The 12,504-nt window shown below is 37.7% G+C and overlaps 1 protein-coding gene across 1 annotated transcript in view; it reads left to right on the top strand.

Moving 5' to 3' along the window:
- The first annotated feature begins 294 nt into the window (after positions 1-294).
- The window catches only part of LOC134536562 (intermembrane lipid transfer protein Vps13D), a 416,290-nt gene continuing 404,080 nt past the window's right edge, over positions 295-12,504 (top strand). Inside the window, exons 1-4 of the mRNA XM_063376313.1 lie at positions 295-491; positions 7,576-7,766; positions 9,076-9,258; positions 10,588-10,833. Coding sequence (XP_063232383.1) covers positions 320-491; positions 7,576-7,766; positions 9,076-9,258; positions 10,588-10,833 — 792 coding nt within the window. The 5' untranslated portion in view covers positions 295-319. The remainder of the gene's footprint in view (positions 492-7,575; positions 7,767-9,075; positions 9,259-10,587; positions 10,834-12,504) is intronic.

Genomic DNA, 12,504 nt, shown 5'->3' on the forward strand with positions numbered 1-12,504 from the left:
TATTTACGGTTTCCATTTTTATATCAAATTTTTCCATTTAAAAAATTTATTTTGCTTTAAATTTATCTCTCTTTCCTTGTCACTACACAGGCTAAAATTATTTTGTGTAATGAGGGTCATCTTTACACTGGTATTTTTTTTTTTTTAGAGCATTTGCAGTTTGAGAAATAGTGATCTAAAAGATGTATTTTTTCATGTGTTCAAACTAAATTTAATTAATCTTTTATCACTTGTTGCGGTGTTACATTTAAATAAATTTTTGTGCCGTAGTAAAACTAATGGTATGGTTTAAATGCTTTAATTTGTAATAATATTTTTAATGGTGCTTTTTGATGTGTTTTCAGGAAGCGTGACGTGTACCTGCTTGTGTTACTATGAGGTGAAGGAATCCAAAATGCTGGAACGTCTGGTAGCATGGGTGTTGAACAACTACCTCGGAAAGTACGTCGAGAATCTGAACACAGCACAACTCAGCATAGAAGTTTTGCAAGGTACAATTAATTATCTGTCTCTGTTTTAGTGTAGATATTCTCAACCTTGCATGACTAAAATATTTTGGATGTTTTGTATTGATTTTTTCCCGGAATGTTTAAAAAGTTAGTACTTATTTTAAAATTCTGTGAAGGTATTAAACAATTTACAGTAAAATGTCTTTAATCCGGCACAATTAGATCCAGGGCCATTCCGGATTAACGACTTTGTTGGATTATCAAATGTCAATATTCAAGGTTGGTATGCCTCCTTAATATTTGTAAGAAGTCATTCATTTGTCTCAATTAAGTTCCCTTAAAAGTCGTAAAATTTCTTTAAGAGTGAGTGACAGGCTGGAGACGGGAGGAAATGACAAAATCGAGGAGGAGCCACCGAGGTCACGAAAAAGCTTCCCAAAAAGTTCCAGAATATCCTTATAGAGAGCGTTGTCGTAGCTGGGTAGCTGCTGTCAATCAAGCAGGATAAGCTGCCGCCACTGTGTCTGGCTAGAGCGGTTGGGGTTTGGTTGGGCGGTTATGAAGAGCGAAGCAGAAGGGGGTGGAGGGGGGAGCAATCTCGTCCTGTGATGTACCTGGGATGTGTAAGGCGCAAGGAGTGTGTATGCGCGTCCGCTATTTTTTATCGTCAGTTGTTAGCGCGTGCAGTACATGCTCACGTGCATCAAAAAATCTGTCAAATTCAACTCTCCATAAATCAAAAACCATTTAGTCAAACAATTTCCAAATTTGTCAGTATAATTATGAACTGTTTTGCCAACAATAATATCCATTAATCTTCTTAATGTAAATAATTTCATTTAAATATATATAATAAACCTAGGAGGCCTTAAAAAACCTAACCGTGACTTGATGTATCTGATTTTTCATTGCGAAGTATTTTAAATAAATAAAGAGAATTTTTTCTGAATGCATAATATTGCAAAATTTATAGAAATAAAAATTGTATAAGTTTCAACATCTGTTCCAAAATGCTGTAATTTAACACTTTTTTATAGTTAGGTCTTTTGTTGCAGCCGATTTGGATAGAATTTCAAAGAAAATATACATGTTATATGGCACGTCATCTGCAAAACAAAGATGCAAATTTTGTAATTTGGTTTCAATTTGTATAATATTAACATATGTTATCCAGGTAATGTAAAACACCTGACAACATTTTGATCGTTAAGTGCAGAATGTAAGTAAGCCACTTTATGCATTAACTTTTTCAAAGTGAATTTACTAATTTTCCAATAAAATTTGTTTTTATTGTGTTTATCATTATGCATTAGGAAACATCTATTTAAAAAAAAGTCAAAAGATATATTTCGAAGATAATATATTAAAAGTTTGTATTGATATTACCTTTTGAAACATATTAATTAGGAATTGGTAAATTGTTGACACTGGATGATTCATTTATGTAACTATCTCGTGTGCATCTGTAAATAGATATAAAAAATCCATTTCAGCAAAGACTACAGGCGTACGTAGATTCAAAGTGGAAGTGATTTGAAGATTTTTACAAACTTCTGGAACATTTTAAAAACTTAATGTTCATAACATCCTGTTATAGATATGTTACCCAATATTAAAAAATGTCAGACTAAACATTTTCTTGCATTCCAGACAGCGAAACTATTTTTAATGTTTTTTCTCAACTCAATGCATTCAGTATTTAATCTCTAAACGAATTTAATATTGTACCTACTAAGTAGTTATGTAATTGTTTTCAACCTTCAAACACTACTTTTCATCCTTGCCACTAATACGTGGTCGTACAAAAATATCCTTTGGACAAAGGTTTAAGTTAATACTAAAAAATGGTAATAAAAATAAAATTTGATTAAATTGATACTCATTAAGGTTATTGTTTTTTATAATCACAACTTCAGTTTTTATTGTTCTTTTTATCAACAATTATTTCAGCTTAACGTTTTAGGAAAAGTTTCTAAAGTTAAAAAAAAATATTTGTTAAAAAAGTAATAACATTTTTAGATTTCTATCGTTTTTATTCCCACCCCACGCAGTAATGGTTTGTAACATAAAATTTACTTAGGAAAATATTTGCAACACTAAAAATGTAAACAAAAACAAAAATTAATTCCATAGAGTACACGATAATGAGCTTTTAATTATTCTCATATTCCATACCAAAGTTTTCAAAATCCCTTGCAGCAATGGTTTGTATTATCAAGAATGTTCTTAGACAAAATGTTTTGGATAAATATTATAAGATTTAAACACAGTTTGAACGGATTTTATGGTATGCCTAAGAAGGGAACTGTGTATGTTATTATACCACTCTTTTTTCAGTCCCTTGCAGCAATTTTTTGTGTAATCAAAAATTTTTCTTCACAAGTTTAAGATTAGAATTATTAAATTAATACAAAATTCGTACGGATCCGAAGTTGTGCCCTTGCTATGATTTTTTTTCCGTTCTCCAACTTTTGTTTTTTTAACCCCTTGCAATATGGGATTTTTAGATAAAAATTAAAAGATTAACAAAAAATTTGAACGGATATGGTAGTGTTTCTACTAAGGGCGTTATGAATTATTTTTAATAATTCGCCCCTATTTTGACCCCTTTCAGAAAACGTATGACACTAAGTTCGTTCTACATTCACACGTAAGTGTACACATATTCGCATCCGCAAGTGTAAGAGAGATGGAGAAATGGGCAATGCCGAACACTTGTGCATGCGTTCTTCCATGCAGCTAATAGCAATACACTATTTTATCACTACGTATACCTTGTACATGTCCATTTTATTCTTGTTTTTGTATAGTCATGTTAGGGTCCGTGGCGGTCGAGGGGCCAGACCCCTCGCCTCCCACCAAAGCGATCTGGGTTCGATCTCAGCGGGGCAGAAGCCCGGAATTTCGCATGTAGGAATCATTCTGATTTCGTGGTTGGCGGGGTTTCTCAGGGATCTCCCGTTTCCACTGCCCCGCTCATTCAAGCGCTTCGCCATTGCAGGGCTTCATTACTTATCATCCCTTAGGGAACGCAGATGCCTACAGACGCCCAATAACAAGTTTGCACTTGGGGTACGATACCCTACCCTCAGGCACCTTCCCCATACAATATTTATGTATTTGCTAGTTGTTTCCGCTTTATTATTTAAGACGTAATTTCTTCTGTCTGGAATATCAAAAAGTCTTGTTTGGTGTACATCTCTCTTTCGGCAATATCAGTTTTGAACGGCCAAAAGAGGCTGGGTAACGACGACGATGGCTCAAGAAAAAAAAACTAATGTCAATAAACAAACAGAAGTATATTTGCGGCATACTTTTAACGAATGGAAATATTTAGTTTTAGAGCTAGATTAAGCGCGAAATTCCAACAAGTAATGCCTTCGGCATGTCAGTTAATCTACATACATTGTGACTTTAAAACCGGTGGATGTAGAAATGATTTTATGAAATCTAGGTTGTTTACCTTGTTTGTTATGTGCTAATTCACACAATTTTATGTTTTGATACAGTGTAATATATAAAACTTATTTCTTTAAAACCAAAAGTGACATTTCAGTACATTGATAAATTTACCGTGAAATACCGACAAGCTAATTGTTTAAGTTTTATCAAAACGAAGCCGAATGTGTTGTGTATAAATGCATTCTGAGATGTACAAATTACAGTAAGTGATTATTCATACATTAGCGTACGTGTGGTACAATATTTGACATATATTTTTTTTAAGTGCCCAGACGTGCGAGAGTAACAAGCACCCAATCAGTTACATGAAAATGAGATGCAGTGATATGGAATACAACCAGTCACGAAATATATTCGCGAAATTCAGGCATCTTTAATTATAAGCCGTTTGACTAGTTAAATGCATCAAACAGAAGTCATCATGCACAATTCAACGTAAACTAAACATAAAAACCGATGCATGTTTAAAATTTCACGTTTGAGCTTGTTTAACGCGAAATTGGACTTTCAACTAACCTTCGATTAGAGTTTCCAGGCAGTGCACAGACATATGTTAGGTATCAAACGATGCAGTATTCTTTCTACTGTATAATAGTTTAACTTCCATTTTGATTCGTTGAATACGAACTTAGGTGGAAATAGTTTCACAGACGTCTGCACTCGCTACGTGTAAAAAATTGGTAATATTAGCTGATCATCGTTTGGCTTTCCCAGATATAGTTCTGACATATTTTAGCCTTAACAAATATCCATGGTGCTTTGTCTCTATAAGGGCTTCATTCCATCTCTCTACAATATGTTAGTAACGTGTAAGAGGTGATTTCATAAAAGACTGCACTTCTACATTATCCAGAGATTTATAATTTAATTATTTTATGAAAGAATTATTGCACCTATTAAAACTAAATTTTATTTTAGTAAACAAGAAGGTTACATGCATATATAGTTAAACGTCAGACACGAGACTTTTTAAAATTCTGTATAAAACTGCTTTAAATTATTAAAACTTAATGTTTAATATCTCAATTAAAATGTTATGAAAATTTTCGAAACTACGTACAGACAACAACAGTAGCTAAATAAAACTTTTGACAAAATTTCATCCCAATCTGCAGCAAAAAATTTTACTATCGCTCACTCTTAAGAATTCTTAAAAACTCCTTGATAAAGCCTAACAGCTTGCAAGTAAATGGATAAATGCAGGTATATTAATGTTCTTTTGTTTCCGACTTGTCAGCAAGCAACGCTTTGTGTATGCCCAGTACAATTAGTGAATTTCAGGCCACATGATTAGAATTTGTATGTAAAAAAACATTTTGAATTTTTTTCTATAGTTTATATATATTACCTTTAAACTAAAAAGGCATGTTTCATTGTCTTACTTTTAATTTAGTTAGTGATTATAGTAAATGGTAGGGGTTTAAAATTGAGATAAACACTGCTAGGGTTAGATGTGTTTCAGAGATAATTTTGGACAATAGGGGCTTATCTGTAAGAATTGATCTAACCATATAAATTTTTTAATGCATTAACTATTTAACATTTTTTTTTCTTGAGGTACTTTCAGATATTACAAGTGGGTTTCTACCTCTTGATGGTGATCAAGGCGATGAAGTAGGTGTCCTTAAAAAAGCCTTAATTTTTGATTGCTCAAGAGGGTATGAACCATGATGTAGTTTTAACGGGAATAACAAATGTGTAATGGGGAATGTAACCAGCTAGAAAACAGGAAGAACTGTACTGGAATGGAAACCGACAGTAACTTCGAACTGTGAGAGAACTGGAAATACTGGCAGTGCAGTGTTGCCACCCGGACTCCACCTGGAAACTGGAACGAGAGTGGCCTGATTGGTGCCGAACCATGTGTGTACTGAATTAAAGGCCTTTTACTGTATTTGAATACTGCTTCTTACATACCTTAATTAAAAAAATGTTTTCCAATTGAAAATATTAATCAACCGTAGTTTAATTAGTTTCCATGTACTGCTTGTATGCATACGTGCTTTGAAGAAGAATGTTTTTACAAGTTACTATATCTAGAACTAAACAATTTTAAGTTAAATTTTCTTTAGTTTTTGCAACGAATAGGTCTCTAACCTGTAATGCTTTAGCCTTGGAACACATGTAACTGGGTCCCTTTTGGCACTTTGTTGATGCGAGCAATGATCCTTGCTTCTGCTGCTCTGGGGCTAAAAATCATGTGGAATGATACAATTTAATGACTTAAAATCTTTCATATCTAATTTTGCCAATATCCCAATGGATGATCTTGCACCAATTACTCTACCTGTGTTGTTTTGCATTACATTCTGTAAGGACCTAGCTGTCAACTAGACTTTTTCTCAATTATAAATCAAAAAAGTAAAACAAAATGTGAGAGAGTCTTTCAGTACTCTTTCAGTACAGTAGTGTAACATCTAACTTTTGTAATGAGCAAATTCATGTGTTCTCATATTGAAAATACACTTATAATAACAAAAACTGAATGTAGAATTCTTTAAAATAATGCAGAGCGGGATAAATAATGCAAATTGCGTTTTCAACTACATTTTTTGAGATACTAAACCTCGGCTTTGGACAAGGAATTTTATTAAAATACTGCCCATATAGTTACAATTCATTAAACAGTTAATATTGTTACGATTTACCGCGGGTTCGTAAAGGATAGCCCAATTAAAGATTTTATTACACTTCACAGTTTTATTTATTGCCACTACTTATGTCACTTACAAAAATCTTCTAAAATGGCAAATAATCAATTACACTTAAAGATATTGCTTTCTCAGTCACTCGTTTTCACACACCGCACACCTTGCTGGGCCGCATCTCTGGCGCAACTCTTGCCGCAGCATCCCTCGTGGGTCTTCATCGCGGGACTCCGGTGTCGCACTCCGCCGCTGCCGACACTTGCCTTTGCCGAGGATCCGCTCTACGCCTCGCTCAGAACTTCGCTTCGGGACTCCGCCGCGCCCGCGACACTATTGCCCAGAAACTTCCCTGCGGTAAAACTCCCGACTCCACTGAGCTTACTCACTCCCTGCCCTGGAACCTTCGTCCAAGGACTTCGCCACTCTGCCGCACCGGCGGCACTATCGCCCCGGAAGCTCCGCCGCGGGAAGGCTGCCGCCTGAACTCTCTCTCCGAACTCCACTCACTCACTACTGACCTGACGTCCTCGTGCATATATATAGGCCCCGGTGCAATTCCAGAACTCACCAGAGCGGCTGAGGCCAGTCGCGTCAATCCGCGCCGACACGACAGTAGAAATCTCTTGAAACATGTGTCGGCGACTCGCGTAACTCCCAGCTGTCCGGTGTCAGTTACGTGTTAAAGGCAGGGAGTGGTAGGAAGGAAGCGGGAAAGCGACAATCCTTGTTATCTTCCAGGCGCGCGCGGCACATATATTGCGGCAGTTGCCAGCCAGCTCTGCACCTGCACGTGTCCCGGCCAATGTCACGATCGTAACAATATTATAAAGTTTCCCTTTGGCTTTGTGAACTTTGGGTTGCACCATCCGTGACAGATGGTAGCATCGTGGTAGCACATTTCCGTTCCACAGGACTTCTGTTCCATTCATGTAGGTAATTACTCCTGTCGAGTGCAGTGTCCCGAGAGCTGAGATGTGAGGCCGGAGACGAGGCTGTGTTATCTCTGCCCTCGCCAGGGGAGGTGGAGCTGGAGAACCTGCCGCTGAAGAAGGATGCCCTGCGGCATGTGGGCCTGCCGGTGCAGCTGCTCTCGGGCAACATCGGCAAGGTGAAGCTGCAGATACCCGTGTCGCAGCTGCGCAGCGCCCCCTGGGTCATCCTCGTGGAGCGGGTGTGCCTGGTGGTCGGCCCTATCAGGCTGGACGAGGTGAGGGCTCCACAGGGCTCTGCGAGCACTCGACAAGTGTCAGATATTCATTAATAATTTGATATTCGATATTCATGAACATTTTGATGTTTGAATTTACATTTCAAGTTGAATATTTTTTTTTTCTCGAAATAAACTTTTACCAATAGTATGGGTCTAAACCATGTCGTACACATTCACAAAAAATGTCATTGATGAAAAAATGAAAACATATTGAGGCTAAGATGATTTATTGAGAAATTTAGACTTGTACTGCAATAATATTCTCCCATTGGTTTATATTTAACAATAAATCAGTCATCATGATTTAAAGTAAATTATAATATTCTACTTTTTTACGTAACCAGATTAACAAAACAACTTAAAATTTACTGGTTTAAGAAAATGCATTTAATTTCCTTTATTTAAATTTTTTTTGTAATGGTTCCATGTATTTTACTTTTTTTTATCTTACTGTATTATGGATAAATTTTTTTCTTGGACTCCTGTGAAGTGTGAGGAACAAATTTCGCTTATATTAAAATTGATTACAAAAATTTACAGTGTTTGTGAATATTGTGATGTTCAGTTTGAATGGAAATAAAAAGTTGTTTACAAAGCCTGATACATTTGTGAAGGAGTTATGCGTGTGGGTTTGGCTTGGGGTTGTGTGTGTGGGTTTGGCTTGGAGTTGTGTTTGTGGGTTTGGCTTGGAGTTGTGTTTGTGGGTTTGGCTTGGAGTTGTGTGTGTGGGTTTGGCTTGGGGTTGTGTGTGGGTTTGGCTTGGAGTTGTGTGTGTGGGTTTGGCTTGGAGTTGTGTGTATGGGTTTGGCTTGGGGTTGTGTGTGTGGGTTTGGCTTGGAGTTGTGTTTGTGGGTTTGGCTTGGAGTTGTGTTTGTGGGTTTGGCTTGGAGTTGTGTGTGTGGGTTTGGCTTGGAGTTGTGTTTGTGGGTTTGGCTTGGAGTTGTGTGTGTGGGTTTGGCTTGGGGTTGTGTGTGTGGGTTTGGCTTGGGGTTGTGTGTGTGGGTTTGGCTTGGAGTTGTGTTTGTGGGTTTGGCTTGGAGTTGTGTTTGTGGGTTTGGCTTGGAGTTGTGTGTGTGGGTTTGGCTTGGGGTTGTGTGTGGGTTTGGCTTGGAGTTGTGTGTGTGGGTTTGGCTTGGGGTTGTGTGTGGGTTTGGCTTGGAGTTGTGTGTGTGGGTTTGGCTTGGAGTTGTGTTTGTGGGTTTGGCTTGGAGTTGTGTGTGTGGGTTTGGCTTGGGGTTGTGTGTGGGTTTGGCTTGGAGTTGTGTGTATGGGTTTGGCTGGAGGATTGTTGCCCTTGCGTCCGCAGTGGGACTGGGAGGCGGAGGAGCGAGCCGCCAACGAGTACAAGCTGTACCAACTCGACAGCCTGGAAGCCCAGCTGCGAGCCGAGCTGGAGAGCTCGCAGGTCTCCAACAGCTACGCCACCAACTACTCGGGCTGGCTCAGCATGGGCACCAACCTCGTCACCAGCATCGTGGAGAACTTGCAGGTGGGCAGTCGTTGTTACCGTCAGTGTCGGATCACTTCGTGGCATCCTTGAAGACGGCTGCGACGAGGCGCGCTCAAATGTCGGGCACACCGTCAGTTATGCAGACATGGGATTCAAACTAGAAGCCAAGAAATAGTCGGTGACTCTGGCCACAAAGGCCTACGATCTTAATGTTAATGTTGCTAGCAAAACATGCTAATAATACAGTAGGTAGAGGGAATGTTTTTGTGTAGTTTTTGGATTTTCGTCTGTTCATTAATTTGGATGACATAAGTCATTATTATGTGTGTGTTGTCATTTAAAACTTTTAAATATTTTGGTTACAACAGTTTTATAGTCACCATCATTTGGTACCTACACAACTAATTCTGTCTACTGGCCAAGATGTCTGACTGGTAGATTTGTAGGTTCAATTTCTGCCAGGGTGCATGTCAAATTTCTATATAATTATTCAGCACTGAACTATATATTAGCCATTCATTTTTTTTAAAGTGTTAGAGGGACTGCAAAATTTTTTTTAAAGAATTATTGAGTTTGAGTGTGCTTAGGATTGTAACTTTATTTTGGGTAGATTGTGTTCGTCATTTAAATGTGAATTTTTTTCCCCCCTAAAATTCATTCATTTAAAAAGTTAAAGTTTATGTAAGGAAATTGTGTGGGATATCAAAAACACTACAAATTTCCACTGATCAAAACCCTTTAGTGGTGAAAGTCTATAGATACGTCAATCCTGCAGGGTTGAATCATAATTGCCAAAGCCAAAAAATATTTTTAAGTGACATTTATGCTACAAAAGCAAGTTCTGCAATCAATATTTACAAATTTTTTATTGCATTACTTCTGTTTTGCTGCATTATAAGTATAAATACATCAATGGAAGTATGTATACTTATTAAAATTGATATCAAATATTTTTTCAGTGAATATAAATTGTTTTATAACATTTATTATAAAATAGTTTTTAGCACTGTTTTAAGGTAATAAATAATAATAATAATAATAATGGAATACAACTGTAAAAATATAGATTAGGCAATACAATTATATGTGTTTTGTTTGTAGAAAGTGCAAGTGATTTTACACTGTCCAGTAAAATATATTGTAAACTATTGTCTGAAAAAATAAAGAATTGCACAGCAGTAAATTTTGTGATTTACTGTATGAATAATGAATTTTCATTGTTTATCAAATTACTATATTTTTGCTGTAGGATGATCAGAGCAAAAATGTAATTTTTTCTGATGCATAATAAAAATGTGGCACATTGATGTTCACAGTAGCTAGGTCTATAAGTACACAAGTGAAAGTGCTGTGTTTCGTGGGCCGCAGCTGAAGATACGGGACGTGCACATGCGCTACGAGGACCGGGAGGCGGGCGGCCAGGCCTTCGCGCTGGGGGTGACCATGGGGGCGCTGAGCGCCCAGAGCTGCGACGACACGTGGGCGCCGCGCTTCGTGGGGCCCGAGATGGGGGAGGCCTCCTTCAAGCTGCTGGAGCTGAGCGGGCTGGCCGTGTACTGCGACCTGGTCGGCCCTGACGAGCTTCTGGGCTGCCTCTCGCACGCGGAGCTGGTGGTTCGTGAGCTGTGAAGGGATCATTTGTGAAATATGGCATTTTCTTCTTGTATTTTGTAAAAAGAGTAGCGTCATTTTTACTTCTAAGGAGATGGAACGGAAAGCTGCCACCTTGGTTTCAAATGTCTTTGTCAATCACCTTTATTGTGTTTTCAGAATGAGTGGAACTCTAAATACTGTGTTTTATCGCATAATCGCATAAGCTTGAAAAGTAGGGGTGCGATGTTTATGTGAAAAAATTTTTTTTTTTTGATAGGTAAAGTTATTCACAAAAATAAAACCCATTCATGGAAAGTACGTTTTTTTAAAAGTGGAGTATACAAGAGCATGCCGAACAATTTAAATTAATAAGTCATGCAACAAAAACCTTTCTTCAACTTCAAATAGAAAAACAAAATGTGAATGCGAATGCGAGCCTGAACTAACACATAACTATTGTCATAGTACACACCATGAAAGATGTAGTTAACTCGGCACTCGACAGAGAGCGCACGTTGCATGCAATCGGCGAGATATCGATATTCGACTACGTGTGCACGCTCTATACAGGAAGCAACATAACCAAACATGAATGATGCCAACTAGCGCTGGCTACAATTATTTAAGCGGTACACTGCGGCAACGCAGACAAACAGATAAAGGTTATAACGTTTAAAAAGTCTTTAAAAGAAAATTTTCACTTCAGACAACTTCTTATTTCTGTTAATTAAATATGTAAGAGGTAATTCCCGAATAAATATTAGATTTATATTTTGAAATACATAGTTTTATACGGAAAAAATACCCAAACAAAGCGCTCGGAATCTAATAGCGGGACCAAAAACATTATGCGACGTTTACGCAAGAGGTTGAACTATACTGTGCGCGAGGTAAGTTCGAAACGTCACAGCATCCTTCAAGCTGAACCAGCCAAGGATGATTTAAAGAAAAAGATCGTAAAAAAAGAAACAAGTTCTTAAGAAAGCAGGAGGTGTAGGGGAAAAAATCGGCGCACCATCTACAGAAGAGCCCAAGATCAATGCAAGACTAATTTTTTATTCTCGTTAGTAACAACCTCAAACATAACAAATATATGAACCGATGTTTCAAGCATAACAAAGAATTAAAAGATAATACATAAGTGGTATACTATACAACTTGTTATACTTTACACAATACAGAAAAAAGGTCAGGTGGTGACGCAATCGGTAAACGATATTAGAAACCTATAACTATAACAGCCTACTTTAACCAGGTGTTTATAATATTTCCCAGTGACCTGCAGTCAAACCAGCTACGCAAAGATTTGAAACAAAATGACAACACACTATAAATATTGACGGCGAGCGAGCCATATGGTCATGGGCGAAGAGAGAACAACTGATAATGAACGAGGACTTAGAAGGTGGCCAACGAAAGAAAAGGAAAAAAGATAAACACAACTCTAGTTTAACAAGCCACTACAAACACAATAAACAAACAAACTTCGTTAAAGTTCCAAGTTACTCACGCCCATGACCACGGCTTCGACGTCACCAAGTGCACACACCAAACGTCAAGGCAGACTGCAGGTAGCGACACCGCTAATAGCGGGTTTATATATTAGTTAACTAGGGGCGGAGTAAGCACACAGGGGAGAGGGGAAGGAAGAGGGGAACTAGCCCGGACCGTCCAGACTGAACTGGCTTGACC

This window comes from Bacillus rossius, chromosome 11 (genome assembly GCF_032445375.1).
Source record: "Bacillus rossius redtenbacheri isolate Brsri chromosome 11, Brsri_v3, whole genome shotgun sequence".
NCBI classification, from domain to species: Eukaryota; Metazoa; Arthropoda; class Insecta; order Phasmatodea; family Bacillidae; genus Bacillus; species Bacillus rossius.